The 25929-nt window shown below is 44.4% G+C and overlaps 1 protein-coding gene and 1 long non-coding RNA gene across 6 annotated transcripts in view; one reads left to right on the forward strand and one right to left on the reverse strand.

Annotated features, from left to right (window-relative positions):
- The first annotated feature begins 243 nt into the window (after positions 1-243).
- Positions 244-4972, forward strand: LOC146440839 (uncharacterized). Its single transcript, XR_014849692.1, has 3 exons — positions 244-1639; positions 3976-4072; positions 4270-4972. It is a non-coding gene; the product is annotated as an uncharacterized LOC146440839 (long non-coding RNA).
- Positions 4965-25929, reverse strand: part of JCAD (junctional cadherin 5 associated) — a 63851-nt gene continuing 42886 nt past the window's right edge. For 3 of the 5 annotated variants that reach the window (XM_085050431.1, XM_085050432.1, XM_085050430.1), the window contains 2 exons: positions 24433-24794; positions 10341-18062 (listed from right to left, as the gene is read on the reverse strand). In XM_085050431.1, coding sequence (XP_084906557.1) covers positions 14318-18062; positions 24433-24734 — 4047 coding nt within the window. In that variant the 5' untranslated portion in view covers positions 24735-24794 and the 3' untranslated portion in view covers positions 10341-14317. Of the gene's footprint in view, positions 18063-24432; positions 24795-25929 lie in introns of those variants that run through there. The other 2 variants (XM_085050433.1, XM_085050434.1) reach the window with 2 other exon arrangements.

Below are 25929 nucleotides of genomic sequence, written 5' to 3' on the forward strand. Positions count from 1 at the left end.
TCCCACCTATCCCACCTGCCTGCCACCCTTCCCACCCAGTCTCTAAATGCTCCCTCTAAATTGTCCTGCCACAGCCTGTTTTCATGTCAGGGGTGGTTTCATGTCAGGTTTTCATATCAGGTTAGGGGTGTCGGGCCGGGCACGGCCTCTCCCCGCCGCTCCCTGAGGGCAGCGGGCAGCGCCCCCGGCGCCATTTCCCGGCCGGCAGGTGGTGCTGCCGCGCCGGGCCTGCGGCTGGGCTGAGGCGGGCTCGCTCCGCTCGGCTTTTCCCTCGCACGAGAACACCAATGTAAACACAACAAAAGCGAAATAATTTTTCACTGACGAGCAATCTTCTGTGGAAAATAAGCAGACAGGCAGCCATAGGCGGTGGCAGCCTTCCCCCCAGAGGAGCGGTGTGTGACTACCCGAGCACAGCGCTGTCGCCGGGTGGGAAACAAGGGCTTTCCCCTGGGATGAGGCTTAGAGCCGGGACACGCTTGAGGAGGGGTCAGGGCAGCGGCGCAGCCCCGTGACAAATATATGACCCGAAATTAAGACAGACACACATCATAGCCGTAATTTTTGTCTCTGATAACGTGAGGAGGATGAAGGGTCCCTGAGGAGGACGTAGGGAAGGAGGTCTGCCGTTGCCTTCCCAACAGTTTCTGCTGAAAAACACCGTCACACTCAGCTGCCAGAGGGACAGCTCCTAGGAACGGCCTGCCAAGGGGACACACAAGCCAACAGCATCACTCGGCTGGGTTTGTGGCGTGTGGGAGACCAGAGCTCAGCTGCAGCCATTTCAAACAAGCCGCTGTCCTGAAAGCAGCCTGGATTTTTATTGCCTGCACGTTATTGAGGCTTTTCCCCCCATCTCAGTTCGATCTCTTTGCTTCACTACCCCACAGCTATTACGAACTTCTTCAGTTATTTATATTGTTCAAATGTACCGACACTGCCTAAAAAAATCCTCAGGGCAGAGTTTTAGGAAATTGGTCAGAAATCTTAGAAACTGAGTCATTGGGGATGGGTTGAACTTTGCTATTTTTTTCTCCAGCTGCCTGCTGTGTGTTTGTCAGATAGGGATTGAACTGAGAAAGGGTCTTGGAGTTCAAACGCCTTCCCTGCTGCAGCGAGGTGGAGCATGGCACAGGATGCAGCTTATCACAGATAACAGCTGTGTGTATCAGGGGTCTCCGCTTCCCTCTCCCATGCTGTTTGCTCGACTCCCTGCCTCTCCCGTGAACGCTGTGTGAGAGAGGCTGGGGTAGGGGATGGATTTCAGACCCATTAACAGCTCTTCAGCCAGCTAAAGTCGGTGTCACAGGGCACATCCTGCTGATTCAGCAGCAGAGGGCAATTCCTATCGCAGGGGGAAGGAGAATAAGAAAGAAATAAATCTGCTTTGCCTCAGGAGCCATGAGTTGCACCTTTCAACCCCGTCTGGGTGAAACGTGGACTTACATTACAAAACTATACTGCTTCACTCGCACAGCTAAAGCACTGTCATTTCTACGCCGTTAACAAAGCTTTACAGATATAAATGCAGTCCCCAACATTTACCAACCACTGAACTTCAGCCGAATAGACACTCCACAGAGCTGTGTCCACACCAGGATTTGGTGGTTTGACATGTTGAGGGTGGGGGAATATTCAGGTACTCAGATCAAAACCATGAAAAACTACTTTGCGGGGGGGGGGGGGGGGGAAGGGGGTTTGGAAAGACCATTTCTGAAGATTTGAAATCAATCCACGATTGTTTCATTATTTCCACTCCTCCCAAATTCTCTTTATAAATCTTATCAAATTATTATTATCCCAGGGTTATTAAAACACCAACGCCATAACCAATAATATTTTGATAATAAAGCTGCAATAAAAGGCACAATGTTCTCAGTGAACATCCCCTTATTGCAAGAGTTGACAACATTCCTGAATTTTGTTTTTAACTTCTCCAGGGGAATAAAGGATGATTTTTACATAAGGAATGTTTTGGTTTAAAATCCATCCCAGGAACTTGGTGGCCTCTGTTTGACTGGCCTGACTCACCTCCCTGCAGTGCCTGTGACTTTTGAGGGCAAGGGAAAGGCCCCTGTATTTTTGGCATGGTGCTGATATCCTTCAGGGGACCATTGGCTGAGGTGTCAGAATTGTGTGAGAGCTGCATGGGGTAAGGAGGTGGTTTCAGGAGCGTGGAGGTGTGTCTGCACTGACAGGAAAAAGGAGCTGAAAAGAAATGCAGAAGGCAAAATATGGTTTGTGGATACTTTTCAACCTCAGGCACTCAGGAGGAGGCTGAGAAGGGAAGGAAATAAGAAAAGCAGCATATCATGAACTGAAGAGAGCGGTGACATTTTACAGCAGCCAAAGATCTCCTCCACAGTGTTTGTATTCCTTTCATGTGGTGTTATCAGAGCTCTTTGCAAGAGTTTATTATCGTGTTCTCCCAGACAGCAAGCAGACAGCCATCCTGTGACCTACATCCTGAGTTTTACAACCCTCGTTGTCCTGTGCCATCTGGGGTATTTATAGTGTGACCCACCACTGGGAGAGCAGAGAACTTCCTTTATACTCAAAACATTATGCTAAAATAATAATGAGAAAATGGGACAAATGACAAGCTTTCCTGCCCACAAAATGTCATAACCCTGCCACTTCATATGACGTGAGCTGGCCAGGTCACCATGCTCATGGCTCAGTGGGCTTCAGGTTACTGGCTGTTGTTGCTACTATGCTGCAACAGAGGCTTAAGACTGTACCTGGGGCATTACATGGAAAGAAAGTCTAAATACACTGCAGACTAAATCAAGTAGGAAAGGAATAAGAGGAGAAACTGAAGCTGCCTGGTTAGGGCAACATCTGCCCAGCCTTTCCCAAGGATTGTCTGTGGATGGCAAAGTGAGCTACAGCTGGCCTGTAAATACACTGCTACAAAGCATAGTATAACGTCTCAAGGACATTTTGATGGGTTTTTTTTCCTCTTTCTTTTATTTTTTCAAATATTTGCCTTGATCTTAATTATTTTTTTTTTTAATAAGCAATCTTCTTTTAAGGAGTAAGAGGAAGGAGTTGGCTTCCTTCCTTTCTGCATCATCTCATGAGGTATCACACTTCTGCAGGTTGGTGTTAGCACCTCACTGCATAAATGGTGCAAAGGGATTCCCCAGGGGGCTGTTTTTCTTTCCCCCAAGAAAGGGAAGATTTGGAGAGATAAAATAACTTTAATTGAACCTGGTAACATACCATTGTTACCCAGAAAGGTCAAACAAAGGGGCTGTGAGAGATCAGTGAGAGATGAGGTATGTGTTGAGTAAGATAAGAGCTGAGGGTCTTTATGTGATTATAAAGGGTCAGGCATGTGTGGCCTGAATGGCAAAAAGGGTGAGTGTGCTGGTGACTCTCCCAGCTAGTGCTGATGAGGGAGTGAAGGGAAGCTCTGCAACTGGGAGGGTTTTTAGTTGACTTAGCAAGAAAACTTCTGAGTGAGAGCTGAGCAACATCTGCTCACCCTTAGCCACCACTATGCTTTCCCACTGATGTGCTTTGCAGGCCAGGGTGGGCCTGAGCACCAACAGATTTGCCTGGAGGGAGCACAGACTGTGTTGGCCACCTCAGTCCCTGTCTGGTGGCAGCAAGCAGACTGTGTGCCCCCTGAAGCATGCCATGAGAGTGCTGGCCAGGTGACATCCAAGAGCAAAAATGAGAGATGGCTCCTTGCTGGAGGGGCTGGCATCAGCCTTGGTACAGCAGAGAGGGTGGGTGTGGGTGGGTGGGAACAAGTGCAGAAAAGTCTCCACTCTTATGCTTTCAGCTTTCCTATGGGGCTGTGTGTGGCTTCCCCAACATATGGCCAGCCCTTTGCTGAGAAACTTCAGCTCTCAGAGTAACAGGATGGTTTGGACCTTGGGGATCTTTTGTATCTGATAGCTAATGGGCCCATTCTGTTATGTACATCTGGAAAAAGTAGGAAATAATATGTTTGAATTGATGCAGGGATCAAAACTAAGGTGAAGAGTACAAACAGAAAAACCCCATATATCAGCAGTTGAAAAGAACTGAATGCCTGCATTCTCCTACAAGCAGAAAAAAGGTAGGAAAATTGATTTCTCAACTCAAATTGGGTGGAAGGTGGGGTTATGCTGGTCTAGAGATTTTTATACTTCAAGCAGGTGGGGAAGGAGAAGGCATAATGGATCAGGTTAGCCACATGATGAAGAGGAGAGAAAAACTGCCACAATTATTTCTATTTTCAGCTTTCCCAGATCTATTTGGTGTTTCGTTCCACAGGTTTGTTGGTGAAAGGTGAGAAGTACTGGGATGAATCCACTGCTTCTACACAATACATGTGAGGGTGACAGCAAGGTCTAACCTGCTTGTGAGCCAGTGACAAAAGACAGAGCTGCACATTCTATCCATGAGCAACCTACACTTTTGCCTGAGGGAAAAAATTATATTAACTTGATAACTTAGCTCTCTTGAAGTCCTATCAGCACAGATACAGAACATGCCATTCTTTAATGCAACAGAGCCAAAGTAAACTATCCCAGTGCCATATCAACTTTTGCAAAGGGAGGGGAAAACACTGACATGGAATGGAAAATGCTCTGACAGCGTATGTTTGGCCAGTGCAGATGGCTGGTTGCCAGGCAGTAAAGGAGGAATTGACTCCTGCACAGAGGCGGAACACACCCTACAGGTAGCAAACAAACAGATCACAACCTGGAAATGAGAGAACTACAGTTTGTGCTGATCTAAAACAGCATGGATGTGGAAAGAAATTCTTTAAAGTGAACACAGTTTCTATACCTGATGCTGTAACAGGCCAGTCATGACACCAGGTTTGGAAGTAACAGACCCATGGAGAATACTGCAGCCTTTTAACACTTCACCAATACATTTATCTTTCTTGATAGCAGTGCAAACATCAGAGCACATGCTCCATTTTACCTCATGATAACATTATCAACATCATCACAGAGGAGTGTACTCATGCAAAATCTTTATTTGGAAAATGTCTTGTTTTGAATAACAGCACCCCTCCGGTTTACACGTAAGCCCAGAAACAGTATTTGCATTGGGCAAGAAAAAAATACAAATAAAATTCTTAAAACACATTCATCTTCTGATATTATAACAATAGTATTATAATTGCTTAACCCTATTTCCTCTGTTTTTATCCTGCTAAGTCTGCCTGTGGACTAGTTAGAGAAGAAAATAAAGGCAATGACGTGGTATTAGTTTTGGAGAAAGGCCACAGTATCTTAAAAGTCAGTGTGGAGAATTATCTGTATTGTAAAGACAAAGACACATGGATACTGATATACTGTCTAGCACATACATCTCCTTGTTTGCCTTCTAGGTCAGGAATGGCTTTCAGAATGGTTCTGATTATTTTTTCTGCTGGCCCAGAGCTCTAAAGAAAGCTCAGATTGTGGCTGTTAAGGGTAGAAAGTTCCTCCTTCATTTTATAATATGCATGTTATTGTGGTTTCTCTTGGCTGGGAAATTTCATTTCTATTTCTAATCTCAGCCATGTGTCGGTCAATTCTGTTAAGTTCCTTTCACCCTCTCCCTGCTGTGCACTCTGCAAGCCATATTGCAAACATATTTTTCAGCATGGGTGGGAGGTAGCACTGTGGTTTTGGGCTTTGCTATTGATATCAGGATATCCCTTTTTCTTTGAAATTTTTTTTTCTTTAAAGATATAATTGATGGTAAACAGGTTTCATTTAGTCCACAGGGGAGGTACAGTAAACATTTTAATGCAAATTTGAATAAGAAATCACAGTTTCCCAAATTTTCTAATTAATTCAATGATACAGTCATCATCTCATGAAATCTTCAGCTTGGACCTTTATTTGGATTATGCAGAAGAATAGAAATTTAAATTTTATAGACTCCATTTGTAATTAAAACTAACTCCAGTAAATTAGGGCTACAGCACTGTGGCTTATTGCCAGTGGAGGGAAATTAAGGGATTGTTTGATCCTCAACCAAGAAAATACCAATGTCTTCCAAAAGGACAGCTTTACATAAAACATTCAAAAGTCTGACAAGCTGTCAGTTCTTTCCATTCCTTTTAGCTCTGTTTTGTCTATCTTCTTTGAGCTGAAGACTCCTGCCAAGTAAAGATTCATTTCTCACACATACTTGTCTCTATCAGATTTTGAATGTGGACAAAGGGACCCACTTAGCAATTGCAAGAACTTTTGTCATTTAAAATGCAAGAACATTTGATTTCTACTTTTCTCCCAATGGCTCGACTGCTTTTTCTCCTTTGAAAGGGGGCAGTGAAGAAGATACCAACATTTTAACCCAAAAAGAAGGTCAAGCACTATAAAGCTAACATTCAGCTGACTGTCCACATGGCAAAGGCAACAGAATGTTGACCCTAGATATTTATATTGATTTTATATATTAAACAGAAATATTTTACAAAATTCCAATATCTATCTGTAAATAAGCTTGATGGGACTGGTTATTTTCTAAGGGTGAGAGGTTAATTTGAGCATATGCTGTCCTTCCTGTTTTCCCAGAGTCATTGGATGTTTTAGTACAAAGAATTACTCCCCACATCAGGAGCTGAGTCAAGAAAATTTGATGGTTTTGATTACATGAGGCTGGTGTTTGCAATAAAGACAAACTTGTGGTATGAAATACAACAGCCCTTCTTATGCCTGGGGAAGGCTTCTTGAGTTAATATCTGACAAGTGATATTAACTTGGTCAGGTGTATCGCATCACTGGGCATTTCTGTCACCAGAGGTCTCAAGTCGTTCAGAGGCATTTCTCTCCTTCGCCTTCCCATCCCGTCCTTTAGCTGTGGTGGCGGTGGGATTTCAAACACTGAAGGGCTCTGCTCAGACCGCACTTTGTCTATTTCCAGACGACTCAAGCAAGAAGGATGGCGTGGGGCCCGCAATCAGCGCTTCTTCAGGGAAACCAAATTCCCGCTGGCGCTCGGGAACCGCAGGAGGGAGCGCTCTGCCCTCCCCAGATGCGCCGCCTCCGAGCAGAGCCCGCCCGCCCCCCGCCCCGCTTCCTGCTCCCCATCTCGCTCCCGCTCCTGCTCTCCCTGGCTCTGCTTCTGCCGCTGCCGCACCGGGAGGGGCCGTCCTGCCCTGTCCGCGGGGCTCGGGCCGTTCAGCAGCCCCGGAGTTCACGGGTGGCTTCTCTTCCTCGGATGGGAGGAGATAGGAGCCTGGCACGTCGTGCTCGTTTTTACCTCCCTGCCACCAGTCGTTGTTACTGGCACCAACCCCTCAGGCTGGGACTGTCCCTTCTGGATCTCAGCAGGGTAAAGGGAAGGGGATGGCAGGTCCTCTTTAGCCATCCAGGTCCTGAGGAGTGTTTCCATTAAACTTTTTTTTTTTTAATGGATGAGTCAGTGACGTTCAGGGGTTTTTGGCAAGAATTTCTGAGAATGCTCATGAAACCAGTATCTTCCCCCGACCTCAGCTTCCCCAGCTGCAACAGCACAGCAGCAACACAAGTGGGATACACAGCAGCTTGTAAAAACGTAATTTCTGAGTTTCTAGCACTGCTCTTCCCCCTAGAATAAAGGCAGTTCCTCACTTTTCACTGTGCTTGCATGGCAGGAGGCACTGGAAGCAGCCTGCCGCACCCTCCACCTCTCCACCCGCTCAGCCCTGAGCTCCTGCTGTTGCCTTACTAGTGACAGCTGTTGCCAAGACAGTTTTATGTACCCATTGAGACAGGCACTGGCAGTCCCCATTTACTGTTTTTTAACCATGTCTGGTGTGAAAGGGTCTTTCTGTTGACTGTTTGCAAAATGCTGAAAGGTTTCTGGAAAGGTGGTTCAGCTATGGTACCATCCAGTCCATTCCAATAGCTGACCCATGGCATAAACACTGCAGAAACACACAGGCACAATTGTTCAGAAAACTGTACCCTATGGATTTCTCAGCTGTCTGTATCATAGTATCAAATGAAACTACCAGTGTTGTTAAAGGAATATACCATTTCTAAAAGAGTCCTAATGCTGCTCCTTCATCTGCTGGTCAGTCACATACTACTGCAAAACAAAACTTACCCACTTTTTAGGTTTTAATTTCTTATTCTTGGCCCATAAAACCTTCCCTGCAATATTGTTGCCCCATTTTTTTTTCAACATCTTGGATGTTTATGTGCTTTGGAAAAGTAATTACTTGACATGACTGATGAAACAGATGCATTGCAGAATCAATTAACCTATTCCTATCAGAAGAAAATGAAATGCACAGAAAACTTCTGTTCCATGGAGACATAAACAGAAGGTAGCAGGAATGCTTATATGGGACAATTTACAATTCTTCAGCAATCAAGGATAAATCAAAACTTTCAATTAATTGCTAGGCATCTCAGCTTTACTGATAAATGGGGAAGGTGAGAGTTGATGCAGTTCTTTCTGAACTGGGTTTCATAGGCAGGATTCAGGTGGGGGGTACCAGGGAGAAAAACATGTTTTGTAGCTATTTACAAGTCCCCAGATGTCCTAGATGGTGATGAAGAGAGATGAATATAGAAAGAGTGGTAGGAACAGTCAACAAGTTCTGCTACACAGCATGCACAAGAGTTAATAAAATAAATTATACACCACATTTTCTTTTCAAGCAAGCTTTAAATAGTCCATATGTAACAGAATCATGTGTTACAGACAAGAAATTCTTGCTGCCAAAACACAGGATGAGTGTTTTTCCCGATCGTTCTTTCCAAATTACAGACTTAGGAAAAAATATTTCAAGAAATTACAAGATTTTAAAAAATAAAATTATGCTAAAACTCAGAAAAGGCCAATAGAATAGTCTGGTGAAGTACATGAGCAAGTCATCAGAAGAATGTTAGTACACAGGTACTTACAAAAAACATACAGGAATGGACATAAAGGCTTTTAAGACACAGATACTAAGCAGGCTAATTCAGGATCAAAGGGCAGAATGCATAGGTTTTATTATAAATTCTGTAATTCATGCATTTGTGTGTGCAGATAAAATATATTTAAAGCCATGTATTTAAATGCCGTCAAAAAGACACCTGAACTTCTCCCCAGCAACACCTGGTGACTTTGGGGAAGAACCCAGTTTTGCTTATTTTTGTGCACTGGCCTAATCCAAACTCATAATCTGTAAAAGGGAACAAAGTATAAGAAAGCAAGCAGGTATTTTATCTGAGCCACTCGGCAACACTGGGACAAAGATCCAAACCCACTTTTTGGTAATCAGCGTCCCTGGAATGGAATGGCAGCAACACCAGCCCGGAGAGTTCTCAGGGTGTTTCAGAAAGTGGCTCCAAGAACGATCCAAGGGTTGAGTGGGAAAAAATAGAAATTAACCCTGTAGTACATACATACATAGATAGATAGATGGCTTCTTTCTTTCAGAACAAAATAAGGTAGCACTACTGAGTAAGTGGCAATATGGTGTGTGCATTAAGATATACAAGTGAAATCTGCTTGGGGCACCTTCACTCAGAGGAATAAGTCTTCTTAAAATATAATTATAATTATAATAATAATAATACTTCTTTATACTTGCCACTTGTTAGCAATTGTTTACATCGTAGAAAAATAGATAGTATTCTGTAACAAGAAATATAGTTACTTTGTTAAAATGGGCTATTTTAAACCAGCTACTATTCTTTCATATAAAGAATTTCTAAACAGCAAAACAAAAATAGGTAATACTGAGTGCAAAACAGCCAGTGGTATACTTTGCATTGGTTTGAAACATAGTTGCCAGCTACTATAATTACATGTTCTGTACACTGTACTACAAAAGTCTTCCATCTTTTAGAAGCTTTTAGATTTTGTTTTTCTTCTTTCTAGGTGGCAAGTAAGTATTTAATCCAAGTAAATTCAAACTCTGGAAGTCAGAGATAATTTCACAATCAGTCTCTGCTACCGTTCTTTCACATTCCTTCCCTCACAGAGTGCAGCAGCACTTTCTACTTATGGCCAAAAATCCCTTAAGTTAAACAAAGTGTAGAATGTAGATACTTAGAAGTTTAGCTTATAGATTCACATTCTTTTAAAAATCATTTCACTAATCTCCCACGTTTACATTTACACCAATGATTGATGCATTTCATCATCCCTGCTGAAGACTGAAATACAGTTTAGATGAAAACTCTTTGCCAATGGTAAGTATTGTCTTAAACACTACAAAGCCAGATGGTTCCAAAGTAGAAGTCAGATTTTTCTCTGGTCTCCGCAACAGTTTCAGACATGAATAGCTAATTCCTAGTGGCAGTGGTAAAGGCATTATCAGTACACCATGAACACCACAAACGGAGACAATTTCCAAACATTAAAGAACAAAAACCAAACAAAAAGCACCCAGAAAAAAAAAAAACAGCGAAACATTCTTAGTAGAGCAGAAATCTCTCTATTTTCCTCTTCATTAATCTCACACCTTTTCAACTTTGGTGGGGTCATACGTATCTGGAAAAAACCAAGAAAACACTATTAATAATGTATTGTGAAATCTACTCAATATTGCTAGCTGTGGAAATGACACTTCCTTAGTTTTTATTAAAAAAAAGAGAAGCTGATAATGGACTTCCCGCATTCAAGATACACATCACATTCCTGACCCAAATTCTGTATTTATACCAGTGTAATTTGGGAACAATTCTGATCAATTGCATGGAGATAGAATTTGGGAAGTCCTTGGGTAGGTAGGGAAAAGCACACTGAATGCTAAGTGATTACTTCCAGTTTTCAGATGCTTTGATATGAAGAAAAAGACATAAGGTTTGCACCCCCTTATACGGAACACTGAGGACCAGTAAACACTTTAAGCATCCTAGCAGGGTGTGTAAGGGTGGCTGAAGGAGCGATTATGTCATGCAGTCATCAGGGTCTTTTCATTTAATTGCAAATCCTTCGTTTCAGATAAATTCAACAGAAAACAGGAAAGTACAGCTGCGTTGCATCATTATGGTTAGTCTGTCTCGCTCCAGTCTGCAAAACTGCAGCTCACGTTTTAGCCTTATTCACTAAAGCACTGGACTGGCTCACTAATACTGTTCTTCATTTCCAGCCCTGCTCCTGCCAGTTTACAGGACATACCTCAGGTTGGTTTTCCTTTTCCCAAATCCCTGAGGACACTCTTTTATCAGATTTTTCTAATTGGATTTCTCCCAGCACAGGCCATGAAATGAGCAGAAATGAGCCTTTTCCTTTACCCTCGTCACTCTGGGATAAGATTGCAATGAAAAGGCTTTGCCTTGTTAGGTCTGCCTGCCCAGTGCCATCATGCAGACACCTGACTTGCCCTCGGGGTGCACGGCCATGGCGTGCAGGAGCCAGGGCTACCTAGGGAGGCGTCTGCAGGCGCAGAGGGGCCCAGACAAACCGGCACTGCAGCCGTGCTGCCGCGTGCTGCTTCTGCTCTTACGCAACCGGAGTATCTGTGCTAACCTTAAACGTCCCTCCCGTAGGCTGTACTCCCACAGCGCTCGCATTTAAACAGCTGAGCATGAAAATAGTTCCACACATAAATATCACACTTTGGAGTAAAACGTTCATCCTCAGGACTTTCATGTTGATGTGAGTGAATGTCTTCATTCAAACATAAAAAGCATAAAAATCCTCCAGGGAAATTTTTGCTCCTGTGTGCAAATGTCCATCTGCAGCATCCAGACTCATGTCAAGGGGGAAGTGGCTAAGAAAGGACTTCTGGATTTGGCCCCAGTGGGTGGATTCGTGGTGCAGAATTCTTTATCACTTCTCTTGCCCACCTTCCTCAAGCTGCTAGGCCAGTCAAGAAAGGAGTCTGTGCCAGCAACACCTATGATTTCTGCTAAGCCTCCTCTGGTATTTCCAAACAGACACCACATAAATGCAGAAAAATCAACAGGAAAAAAGTTTTTGAGGGCTAGTGCACTACAGGATAATGCTGCAAATTTCTAAGCTTAATGCACTGATGGTGTGTGAAGATACCTCTAAAGCAGTAACATTTTTTTGATTGTAAATATTTTGCCATCTAAACTGTTAGAACATAAAACTCTGAACTGTTCTGTGACAGGCTGACCTAAGAATAAAAACAGATTTACATTTGCAAAACCTGATTTTCCTAAGGCCAGACATATTCACATTAACAGAATTCCCCACAAAAATTCAGGTTCTTACTGTTACAGGGAGTGGCGGGACAGGGCGGGGAGAAAGGGAGAAAGTCAGGCCACAAGACATGGAGCCTCTGCATGGCTCAGTATATTCCCTGAAAGTTTACCCATGCCCTTAGCACCTAAACCAAGGACACAAAAGTGCCAGATTGACAGGCCAGGTCACCCTTTTGAGGGCGACAGATATTGGAGTTTGAGCACTGATACAGAAATGTTTATTCAACATTTGGTTAAGCTCATTTGAAATGCTCTCTACAGAAACAAAGCCAGATTAGCAGCCTCATGTCTTCAAGCAGCAGAGGAGAAAAGGCATTCAATGCATTTGGGAACACTTGGAGATGTTCTCCTAATGGCAGTATTTGCATAGTAAGATGAGCTTCTTGCACTGAGTTTTGGCAGGGCTCTTACTCCAAGATGACTGTTCATCTGCCAAGTTGCATTATACATGTGAAAGCCTGTTTCTGCTAAGGGCTGCAGCCTCAGTGACAGGCCTAGTCTGCAATTATAAGACTAACATCACCCTACCTAGCTCCAAAAACAATGGCCTTTCAGAATGGAGGGTTTGCTCTCCACAAGCAACAAATACAATGGTTTTCCAGGATTAATTCCCATTTGGGCTTTCAATGGTACCGATGAGCTAGTCTGGAAATTGGAGTGAGACTTAACAGAGAAAGACACATCAGGCCTTTCTATGAACATGAATCTTCAGTCCTGCCGTGTTAAGGTAAGGTGAAGCTTTTGGAGCCATCAACAAATCAGGGTCTCTTCGGATGGGACGAGGGCAGTGGAGCAGCCACCTGCCCACCCCATGTGTGTCACCCTGCAGTACTGGACATGCACAGCAGGAAGGGATATTCATGCCATCCAAACAGGGAGGGCTGTTATGGCTGTGAGGGAACTGCTGCAATGGGAACACACTGCAGAATACAAGCCTGGCATTGTTAGCAAGAGGGATAAATTTAGATCTAATTTACTGCAGAATAACTCTCCAATAAAACGCACACAATCTGTTTTGATACATCCCTGAAGTCATGTCACCACAACAGTTATTTTCTTCACTCCAGCAGAAACCCCAAGGGAGCAAAGCACATGAAATGCATGTGGGGCATACTAGACCTGATGGGTACAAGAAAGCTGAATTAGTCTATTTGAAAAATCTGGTCTGGAGAAACACAGTTCAGAGCAGAAGGAGACAAAGATGTGGGATACAGGAAAAGACATGGAGAAAAAGGCTGCAGGACTGCAGGAGATGAGTCAATACTTAGAACTCATATAAGCATTTCTTTTCAGATGGAAATACACAAATCCAGTTTAAAGTATACTCCATTTAAATTCAGTCCCTCTGTACTGGGAAACTGTGAACAGATTTATATCAATGAGGGTAAAGAATAACCTGTGCAGATTTCAAGGAAAAGTGTCAGCTGTAACAGAAGATGGAAAAAGGAAGGAGATTAATACTAATTTAACAACTTTCACACTGTATGTTTGCTCACTCCAATTTATTAAATGGACTAGGCAGGTGGCCTAGGAGATCTATGCCTTTACTCAGGTCTGTGGCAACAACTGATTTTCAGTTGTTCAACACAATGCTGTAAGAAAACTGTTTTAGAGAGGGAACAGCTCATGTTACTTTGGGGATGCATATGGACTACACAAGTTTATATGTTTTAGAGAGATCAGGAACACCAAAAAATGGGGGGCGGGGGAAAGGTGTTCACTGAAAAAGTCAACTTTCCATTTGTCCTGAGGTTAACAGTTATTCTCAGCATCTGATCTGGAAAATATTCATGAGAGAGAGAGAATTTTCCAGACCCCTAAATGCAGCCGTTTCCCAGAGACTTCATGGAAAAACATCAGATTTTTATTTTCAGTTTCTTCTGAACTATGATATAGTATATGACTACTTAAGTATTAGAGAGGGAAAAAAATTGGCATTCAAGAAACAGCTAAGATTAAATCACCACATGTTTCCGAACACTGGCATTAGAGTGACTGTCTTTGAACTCCACTGTTTTAGCCTGGCCGTTCGCTGAAACAATTAGACAGAGATAACACCTTAGGGAGCACTCCAGTCTCTGTGAATGAGTTTCCATATCACAAGTGAGCTCTACAGTAACTATTCTTAAAATGGGATCAGAGAACACTCATCTTTTCCACAAGGAGAGCAGAGTGGGTGGCTCCCAGATGAGGATAGTACCACCTACAGCCTGTTACTATTTGAGCAGCACTACGTGGGCATAAGCAAAGTGATTGCGCCCATTACATAAGGAATGAATACCCATCTGGATCTCCCATAATAGGGTCTTACCTAAAGAAAAATCTCTGTCGATCTTCTTCTTGTCCATTCCACCTAAACATCCATTTTCACTGAGAGAGATAACACGCTTGGAAACAGCCCCTGAGCTTGCCAGTTTGCTTCCTCTCTCCTCTGGTACCTTCGACAGCTTCTCCTCATCCACCTCCTCTCCCGAGTCTGCGCTCTTAATGCTCAGACGTCTCATTCGTGACACAGAGTCAACTTCTTTCATTCGCACCAAGCGATCCATGGCAGTCCGGCTGGGTGGAGATGTGAGCTTGCCTTGAAGTGTCTCTATCACTTTCGAGGTGCTCCGCACTCTCTTTTCTGAATGCTGGTACACAGCTGACTTGCAAACCAAGTTTTGGTCTTCACCTTGGCTGGAACTCACAGGTTGTTCAAGAACTTGCTCAGTTGCCAGTGTTTTGGTGCTGGCTTCCTGGTGAGTGGCCTGGCATTCATCAGGGTCTAAAGATCGTCCTCCAGCTCTGACAAAGAGAGCACTCTCTGTCCAGCCACACTTTCGTCTGCCTTCATAAGAATCCTCTTTTTTTCCTTCTTTTTTACTTACTGTGTTCCCCACTGATGATGGCACAAAGTCCTGAGCACCATTTGCAGGGCTAGTGCCTGCTTGGGGCCCAACATGATCATCTGGAATGAGAGACTCCACTGCTATATCTATACCTAAAATTCTTGCAGCTCTTGCCTGCAATGACTCATTCACAGGGATTTCCACTGCATTTGCATCTGAAGAGTGATCGGAGTTGTTAGCACCAAGTTCTGGGGCCACATCAAGTCCCACTGACCTCAAATCTGGCTCAGAGCACCTTTGGTTTTTCTTTGTTAGTGACATACATGCTGCTGACCCTCTCTCTAATGCCCTATCATTTGTGGGAGTTGCACATTTGCTCAGTTTAACAAAGGCTAGGTAATTTTGGTCTTCGCTCATCTCCTGCAAGACAGGGTTATTGAAAGGATTACTGTGATATGAACTACTTGGGCTACTGGACAAAACTCTTTTGACAGGGCCCACATGAACTGGCTGCTTGCTCGTTCTGCTCTTGGCTTCCCCCATCCCCATTTCTGTTATCAGACTTCCATCTGGTGGCCTGACTCCTTCACTGCTCCCTCCTGGCTTTGAGGAGCCTCGAGAGCCAACACATCTTAACTCACCACCATGCTCTGTCCCCATGCTCCAACTTTCAGACTTACTTTTAACCCTTCCTGACCTAAATACAGGCACCTCTGGCACAACCATTTCTGATTTCCCCCCATGTTTTGGCTCCTGGCTTGATTTCTCATTTCTGGACTCCTTCCTCTGCATAAAGGCACCTGCCTGCAGAGGAGCTGCAGCACTTTCCAAATCTTCTTCACTGCTTGTGCTCTCCTCCTGACTTTGCAGCTCCTTGTTAAAACTTTCTAGCTCACTTATAGCATCCCAGGGACGGCGACTTACAGGTTTCAACAGGAACTGGCCAAACAGCTCTTTACTGTTGCAGGGAGAGCTTGGTTCTCCCTTAACTACATCTCCCTTGGAAAGAAGGCCATTTTCCCTCTCTTGGACAGGCACAGGCTGGCTCTGGTGGGCCTTTGGGGAGGGAGCCTGAAGGACTTTGGTGGCAGTCCTGGAAAATGCACTGTTGCTAGACTGGCTGAGGTGTGTCTGGCCCTTCATACCGTAACTGCCCTGCCTGCAGTCTCTCTCATCAGAAGGTGACCCTGTCTGTTTTGCCCCCATTGTGGATGCTGTACATCTTGGGGATTTTGGAGATAGTACTTTGCTACTATCGGGCTGCCCAGGCTTTGTACCATGGAAAAATTGTGGGCTCTCAGGTTCTTCAGAGAAACTGGTCTGTGTCTGCTGGTCTTTGTACTGATCACCTGGCCAGGAGCCAGAATATTTGAGCTCTCTGTGTTTTGTAGGCTGAATAAATCTGAGGTCATTCATTTGTTTGAACTCTTCTGGTTTCCACAGCTCTTGTTTTTGTAACTCGTTTTTATTGGTCATGCTTCCTGTAAGCGCTTGTAACTCCAAGTCTGTTGAAGACATACTTAAGAGACTTTGTTCTTGCAAAGCCCCATTGTTATCAAACCCATTCTTATCAGGGCTCTGAGTTATGTTGTTGTTCCTATCTGTATCTGGCAGATTGGATTCTGATTTAACTGGGATGGAGACCAAACAAAATATAGTTTCATTCATTTTTTTCTTTGAACTCTTTTTGCTCTGCATCCCAGTTCCAGGTTCAAACTTTTTCACTTTTGTAACAGTCTCACAGGTGTTGTCCATATGTGAATTTTTTACAGAAAGTTTGCCTTTCATGTATTCTGTGCTGGCTTCGTTACGGGGGCTGTGATTAGGTGCACTACAATTGTCTCTTTGGTCCGGCAAGGCACAATTTTCCTGATTTCGGACGGATGGTGCCAACCATCTGTTGCTATGGGTGGAACTGTCAGAAGTTCTTTCTCCCTTTGCAGAACTGGACAAGTTTGATGCATCCACAAAGGCACTGTTGTACTGTACTTCAAGATTTCTCTCTTGCGAAGCACCAGAACTGGGACTACGTGCATTTTCAGTGTATTTAGAGTTGCCCTGTAGACCTTCCAGTGGTGCAATTTTAATATGTCGTATCCGAGGATCATCAAAGGGGATATACTGAACGGAACGCAGGTGGTCAGCAGGGCGCCTTGCATGGCTTTGCTTCCCATGAGGAAAATGGTTGTCCTTGCAGGGGTCACCCCCCACTTCAAAAGTATTCATGGCTGGTCGTTGGCAGGGGACAACCCGCTCTGCAGGACCCTGTGGATCACTGCTGGCGCACGTGTCGGTGTTAGGCACTTCACTGGGGGAACGTGGGGTCACGTGTTGGAGAGGTGGGGATTTGTAAGAAGGAGGAGGTACATACACTGGGGGCTCCAGAGCAGAGTCTGGAATGCAAGCATCTTGCCTGGGCTCATTAACTTTGGCTAAGTAGGAGATGGGTTCCTCTTTCTGGTGGTTGTCCTGGAAACCCACGGTTTCTGCAGGAGCCCTAGTCTGCCGCTGCAGTTCATAGGATGGAGGCTTGAGAGGTCTCCCATACTTGGGCTTCACCAGGAAATGGCCTCCTGTTCCGTGGTGCTTGGCTGGTTCCACAGTCAGTCTGTTTGGGGGATAGGAGGTGGTTTTAGTGACGTTGAGTGCGTTGTTACTATTGGTCAGGGAGGGCATTTCCACGCACCTCATGCTCTCAGGCGAAAGGACCCTTGGCAATGACTGTGATTTCCCTCTGCTCTGGGTGCTGAGTACGTTGTCTCCCAGGGTCAGAGAATACAGCTCTTGAAGCAGCTTCTCCCTGTCACCCTCAGACATTTGCCTCCCTACCTTTTTTGGCTGGTTCCAGCTTTCCACGCTCAGACTTTGCCATTTGCAATCACTGGGCACTTCACAGCTTTCCTGCAATCCGCTTCTTCTGACATACCCTGCTCCTGTCCCCACCTTCAGCTGATTCTCCTTGGAGTGCCGGGGTGCCCCTGGGGATGCAGCCAGGCCTTTCATCTCCACACTGGTCTTCTGAGAATAGCCCAGTAGCACACTGAAGTCCTGTCCTCGTCTTCTCCAGTAGGCGAGATCTTTCTCAGGCTTGGGCTGGGAAGACCATGCTAAATGAGGTCTGTCATAAACCCTGAAAAAAAACGCAGTGTCAGAGGCAGTGTGCACAAGTACCTGTTTTTTCTCACATGGGTAAGGCCATTAGGAGGTCAAATGATGAGTTATGCCAGTGGGGTTTGTGAAATCTATTTGCAACCAGATGATGATTATTTTAATGAGAGGATTTAAAAGTCAGTCATTAACATGGGTAAAGGAAGGGATAGAAGCTCATTTGACATGTTGTTAGCCTTGCAAGATGTTAGAAAGAGAGACAAATGCACACAGTTACCTGCTGTGCTAACATGCACAGCTCTCCTTGATGGACACTAGAAAATTCCCTGCCCACAGCAGGGGGCTTGGAAGTAGAGGATCTTGAAGGTCACTTCCAACCCAGAACAGTCTCTGATTCTAAGATGCCATTCTAAAACCAAACGTGACTATCTTGAATTACTTCTGCACCTTGCTAAATCAAAATCTACAGATGTCAAGGAGACTACTGCGGTATTCAAGTTTAATAGGATTCCACGAAGCAGAAGTAGGGAGAACAGGTAGATGACTGTTTAGTAAGATTTCATATGACATATTCTGTAAGAAACATGATTTGCATCCAAGTATAAGTGCTGAAATTAAACATGTCAGTTCCAGAATTGATTCTTGTTCATCTTTTTGAGGGAACAAATTTCTTCAGGGTGCTTTGGATTAAATGACACATGTCACAACAATGGCGATGTATCAACACAGTTCTGAATAAGATGGAACCAATATTTAAAATGTAAAATACTTCAAAAGAAGTATAAAATTCTTAAATAAAAGAATCTATTAATGAAATTTGAAAGACATTAGACATTTTATTGCAGATTAGATATTCAGAACACAGATTTACATTTACAGAATAGCTTCTTTGTCTGTTCTGAACAGAGTGTAAACTGTTTTATACATTCCTGCAGAACAAAATTGGTACCCTTCTATATAAATAATTAATTTTCTACTTGAATTGCATTCTTCTATTCTTGTACCTAAGGTGTCCAACAATATAACTGCTTTTACACTATGTGCCTGCCACCAGCATAAGATTGGAAAGAAAAATCAAAATTGACATAAATAGGACAAGTATGTAGATAGAAATTCTTGGATTCTTTCTCTTCTCTCCACTGCAAGGTATATAAACAGTGTCATCTGGCTCTTTTTTACTAAAAACAATGATCTACTTAAATAGGAGTTTGTAAAGACATAATACAAGTCAAAATTCAGAATGAAAATTAAGCCGTCTAGATCCACAGCCATTTTCTTTTATGTATATTAACTTCATCATATGAGTCTAAAAGTTTGAAAACCAGACTGGTATAAGGAGTATCTTGTTCATATTAATTCAATTGGATTAAGATTGAACTTCTGAACAAAATGTTCTGCCTCTGAAGCACGAAATACAATTCGATCGCTGAACCCCAAGAAGGAACAGACATCTTCGTTAATCAGTGAGATATAACAGGACACCTCCTGTACCAGAATCTGCAGCAATAACCAAAATTTCCATGTGGAAACATACAGCTGAACAAATTCTGTCTTTTCATCTCATTCATCTCAGCTTTTCATCTCATTCCCATACTGCTGTGGCACCATTCATATCTGTGTTTACAGAATGAGGTGAAAAACAGGGTCCAGTAAGAGTGAGGAGGGAATGGACAGGTTGCTCTTTCTGATTAATTTTATCCATCATTGTAAAAGGGTCTACAGAAATTGTAGGAAGTACAGTCGTAGATCCCAAGATCAGAAGAGACCATTACAATTATGTAGTTTGACATCTTGCTCAGCACAGGCCATCAAACTTCTTTGAAATGGTTCCTGCTTAAGTGGTAGCATCTCTTAGAAAAGTATCTAAAAATCCTGATTTTTAAATTTCCAGTGATGTTGCAAAGCTTAATTCACCATTAAAAAAACCCCACAAAGTAAACCCAAATTCTTATAAACAAAAAGGTTGCTCCTCCATTTATTAAAAGCTGTTTAAAATATTAAATTTATTTTTAAAGATTAATTACTAGGCTCCAGTATTGAACTTCAGAACATGACACAAACCAGCATGTAACCTGTATTATGTCATCATTGCAACACAAGTGTAAAAAACACATTTTAAAGGAGGTGTTCATAGCATTTTAAGCCTGATCCTTTCTAAGATCCACTCACAGGACAGACAATATCTCTAGGTCCTGGCTAAGGCACTAGAAGTGGTTACACAGCCAGCCTCTATCAGGGACCCTGTAAACCTCTGAAGATGACACAGTGGGAAGAGGATGCTCCAAGGACCCTCCAGTATAGCTCCATCCTGAAGTCTCCTCTGCTGTCAGTGATGGAGAGCAGCTCCTGCACCACCCGCATGCAGGCATGGCAGGCAGGAGGCAGTGAGGCAGCACAGCACAACCACACTGCTTGTGGCCACAGCTAAAGCAGAGAGTACCTCCTTCCAGGACATGTGGCACTTCTGGGTCTCGTAGTCAAAGAAGTGGTGGAAGGGGAAGCTTGCAAGAGCCACTCCAAGTTCAAAATGCTTCACTACAGCCTCAGAATTGTTAGATCTCTGAATGGTGAGTACCAGTCACGGTGTAGTCTTTGTGCCCATAATATACCAACAAAGAGAAGACCTCTCAGCCCCTCTGTGCAGCAGCTTGTCTCTGACTGCCACAGCTCCACAATTTTGTGTTTCTCCATGATGTACTGGTACTGACACACAAAGAAATGTACATCCAGACACAGCAGCTTGCAAGTGCCACACAGCTCAGAGAGGCGCTAAGGATGGAGCAATCCCATGGGACCAGCTGTGGAGATTTAAGTTCCAGGGGCAGAATGGTGCCAAGGGACCACAGAGGTAGATTTTAACATTATGAACTCTTTTCTAACTGACCTGCTTCTAAGGCGTATCACACTTGCTGTCATAAAGTGTTTTGAATTGATTCTACATAAAGTTAATTTAATTAAAACTGTTTAAAACCCCCAAAACTATTTCTAGCTTTCTGTGAATTTTAGGCCTTTACAAGAAATGAGGCCATCAGTCCACCCTGCCCTGGCTGCATGGCCACATTTCACTGAGCTGTCTTGCTCAGAGCAGTGGGTTGAAGCTGCCCATTTTCCCTAGGGTGACGCTGGACCAGCAGGACCTCACGTGATGCAGCTAATGGGGCCAAAAGTGAAGGAGTGTGGCACAGGCATCGAAGTCCAAACCCCGCAGAATGAGGCCACTGCAGGGCTATGTAGGGAGTGTTCGTGTTGCTGGCTGCCAGCATGCAGGTGGAAGGTGTTGGGCACTCAGTACTCACCCTGTGTGAGCTGCAGGCACTGGCACAGGCTTTGTGCCCCACAAAGAGCACTGTTATGAAAGTCAGCAAGGTAGAAAAATTTTCAGATGGCTTTTCTGGACACTGGCAGCTTCTGTTCTATTTTGGGATCCTATCCTCACATACACTCTTCTGAGACCCAGCACTGGAAAATACCAGTATACTTTTCTAATAGTTCCAGCAGGCAGTCTCATTAACGATGATATCTATTTATCACTAAATCTGCTAGCTACTAACATAGTTCCTCCCACACAAACAGCTAAGTAAAGTGCCTCCTCTCTCCATTTACAAGAGAATCAGGAGGGAATTCTCCTGAGAAGAGAGAACTCTCATCTGTACCCATCGGGTCAGCTCTCCCACTTTCTTTGACTTGTTTCCTCTTCCAAACCTGCACCATGTTGCCTCTGAATGTTCAGTTAAGCAAGAACAGCCAGGACAGCCCTCCCACCATCTACTCACTCACACTTGGCCTGAAGAACAACAGGACAGAGCCTAACAACACTTCCCCATTCTACCAGGGCATCACTTTCCCCTCACAAGCAGCAGGAGGGGTGGCTATGAAGCCTCTCTCCTCCTTAGCAAGGCTTGATTAGCAGAACAACCTTAATAAGCAGAGACAACAGCATCATCCCCTGCCATCACAGAACACCCTGAGCCCTGCAAAGGCAGCCACGAGGCTGGCAACATCACTCTCTTCCATGGTATATGGGAGGTGATTAGCTCTTCTACATCAGTGGTGTAAACAAGAGTATTTTGTAGATAATTTCTTGGATGAGGAGCCTGAGCCATGCCCTGAGTTGTTGTGGAGCTGTCACCATCTGTGAAGGACAGACACTGCCTGTTCAGGGCCTCTCCTGCTCTGTGCTGACTGGGAAAGCAGCACCAGGAAATGCTGGCAGGAAGCCTGTGATGCCCAGAGAGTATTTTGCTGGGTGCTTGTCTCCAGTTTGGGCCCAGATTGTCCCCAGGTCTCTGCAGTGTGCAGTGCTTTCCCAGCCTGGAAACCAGAAGCCAATTTCCCATAGCAGCCCAGAAACCAGGCAGTGATATCAAAGTGTCTGGTGGAGTCACAGGCCTGAGCTCTCCAAACTGTGCCATCACAGGTCTCTTCAGTTTTAGAGCAGCTCACATGCACATGTCAGCCTTATGACTTGGGAGTGGATCTGGAGGGGGACTGTCACCTGGGGCTCAGGAGCTGACACACAGGTGCTGCAGTGCTGCAGCTGCAGCTTCCCTGGATCTGGCCTGGAGAGCTCCCTCCTCCCTTCCTGGACCAGCTGGACCACGGCTGTGTCACGCTCCACACCGGAGGCACTCCACGCTCCCAGGCATGGCAAGGAAGGGATGGCTGATACAAAGGTTTTCCCAGCTGCTAGTGCCTTGTGAGAGTTCCCAGTAGGCTCACTGGGAATCAGAGCTTGCTGTAACAATAATAGCAAGAAAATATTTCTATTTTTATGGAAGTGTGACAAAGCCATTTCCAGGGTTGTGTTCCCTATTTTATGTAGAACAGCCACTTTTGAAAGCTAGGATATAATATTTAATTATGCTGTAGATTGGTAGTCCCACCCCTTGCATTTAGAAAGAGATGTTTAAACTGTCAGAGAGCATTATTTTGTATTTAGCTAAGGCAGCAATTACAGATATATCTGCCCTATTCAAGATGTGGGGCAGATGTGTGAGCTCCTGTAGATGCACCAGAGGCAGCAGCCCTCCCAAACCCCTGTGCATCCACACAGGCTCTGACTAACAGCGTGCAGGAGCAGCAGTGCTGTGGGAGCTTCCAGCCTTGCACAGCCGTATCTTTTTCACACCAGTATTTCTCTACACTGTAAACTCAGCACCAGCTTCCTTGGCACCACTGCATGCTCTCTCCCCCTGTTTCAAAACCTTTTTCCCTTTCCTTCTTTTTCAGTATCTTTCCTCACTTTTTTGCTGTCCATTTTACATCCTCCAAAACACACCAGAAGGATCCTCCCAATTACCTCTAAATCTGTGTTTTGTCCTTCCTTCTCTAGAATGGATGGTTCCACCTGGAGACCTTCACCAGGTCTTGATGTCCTGTAACTGCTTTAGAGGGCTCACATCTCTTCCTGCCCATTATCCTACCTGGCAGCCAGCAGCCATTCCTGCTCCAGGCAAACAGACTTGCAAGGGGAAGAGACGTGAAGGGAAAGAGCAGATGAGCCCAGCAGTGAGGGGACACATGGCTTTGCCACATGTTCCTGAAGGTCTTTGTAAGAGGACGAGCTCCCAAGGAGACAGTGTTTTGTCCTGCTTTCAGTTTCAAGCCCACTCGGCAGGAGGAAGGGGCTTTTCCTTGTAAACTATCGTCATACCTGGGCTGGCTTCCAGTCCTGCTCGAGCCCCTTTCCTTTGTTCATCTGCAGCACTCAAATAGCTGCAGAACAATGGCTGAGCACTGGTGTGTACACACAGCTCTTCCTGCCCAGCCGGCCCTGGCCCCGGTGAGCACGTACTCCGTGTTGAGCAAGCCGTGGTTGTACAAGCACATTTCATGGAGTGTCAACAGAAGTGTCACTGGCTTGGAGCTGTTTTAAAAAAGAAGTGCACAGGCATCTTCTCATTCTTACTCCACCAGAGCAGCCTTAGGAAAACAAGCAAGTCCTCCGTACATGTAGGAACAACCACCAAGAGCTGCACGTGGCTGAATCCACAGCAAAACCTGGGGCGTGGATGTGGCAGAAGAAGCTGGGCACAGTTTTTTAAAACTGAAAAAAAGGAAGACCTTTTTCTCCTTTTTTTTTTTCCCCCTGTGCTAGGACTGAGCTTTCCTAAACCCATCAGAAAGACCTTTCTTATGCAGACCACATTAGTAAAACAAGTTTTCCCACACTCAGCCACTTCCCATTATCCCAGTACTCCCAAGGCCTTTCTCTAGCAGAAGGTGAATGGATGTGTTGCTGGATGTGGACACCCAGTGAACGGAAATGGTTATTAGGATGGAAGCAGGAAAGGATCACAGGAAGATGGTGTTAAGGGTTAGAGTCCAGATTAGTTATCTGTCAAGACCAAAAGAAAGAGAAAGCAAAGCCATGGCATGATGCTGAAACTTACCCCCCTTCTGAAGTATGAAAAGTGGACAAACCCTGAAGGTCATGGTGGTAACCAGGACCCGCTTGCCTCCCTTGGCTCCCATAGCTGCTTTCAGTGCTGCTTGAGCTGCTTTTTACCAGAGGTTTCTTGCTGTAGGCCCCAGCTCTGGATTCAGCTTCAATCCCGTTCAGTGCTGCTCTCTGCGTAGATCTGTTCCCTGTGATTTCATGCCGGTATCCGTCATATCTGTTCTCATATGAAACGGGGGCGTTTTTTGACAATTTGTATCCATGAGAAATCAGGAGGTCTTGGACACTGAACATGTTGCGCTGGTTTTACTCACAGCTGTGCCATCAGAAAGCTCTTTCCAGCTGGACCCATCACTACAAAACAAAAACAAAACAAAAACAAGCAGAAGGCCACTTTAGACAAGAAAGGATATATTTGATCAGCCAGTAGGCTACTGAAGCTAGAAGGCTGTTCAGTTTTCCACCCTCTTAATAAAACAGATGAAGCAAAGTGCATGCAGATGCTGATGAATCATGTGCTGACCTTCCCTAGACAATACACCTCCCTGCACTCAGCCAAGCAGCAGATGCTGTGCTGCTGCTGCTGACTCAGTCCCTTTCACTCAAGAATTCACTGGTGATTGCAGCTTTCAGATTTCACTAATGTGATCTCAGGAAAGAAAACTTTGCACTGGAGGTAAGGCCACAACTTGAGCAGGCATTTCCTTAGAAAATTATTTTTCTCCAGTCATGGGGGGGGGTGTGCTCTCTATTATGTTTTAAGTCACTGCAGGAGGAGGGGGTGGATTACAGAGCAATTAGCCTCTCCCTAAAGCTTTGCATATTCCAATTAAAAAAAATATTCACATGAACAAGGACAAAATATGCATAAGAACAAAAATTAAGTATGCAACCACATGAGAAATGCAGGTAATGTCATGCAATACCCCAGCTAAACAGTCCTTTTTACAGATTACTTTCTTTTCTCCCTGCATTGGCCAGCTGCAATCGTCAGCTAGAATAACACAAAACCTGAGATTTAAAGTAAGCTGTTTTTGCAGCACACTTCCACTGTGTGACGTGACTGGAAACAACACGTGATGCCCATGTGCATTGTGTCTCAAGTCTTTCCAAGACACAGGATGGTCGAGATTTTTCTTCCCCAGTGACAGCCTTCAATTCTGCACTGACTAGAGCAAAGACCCAGCAAACTGAATTAGTTGGCTGAAAACAACCTCTATTGTCTATACCACTCTCACAGCTTATTATGGCAATTATAGAATACCCATTCTTACACAGTTTTAAAATGAGTGGAAGGTAATGTTCTGTTCTGGAGGTTGTACAAACAAGACCCATTCTGATACATTCCTCCCTGTTTGAACTGTGTTACCAGAAGAAAGAAATATTTAAAAGGTAGATAAAGAGGTAAAACACACAGAAGTAGATCTGTTATGTAAAATATAAAGCACAAGATGATTTTTCCCTGCATGAAGAGTTCATTTAACATGCC

Source organism: Lichenostomus cassidix, chromosome 2 (genome assembly GCF_008360975.1).
Source record: "Lichenostomus cassidix isolate B80296 chromosome 2, HeHo_3.0, whole genome shotgun sequence".
NCBI lineage: Eukaryota > Metazoa > Chordata > Aves > Passeriformes > Meliphagidae > Lichenostomus > Lichenostomus cassidix.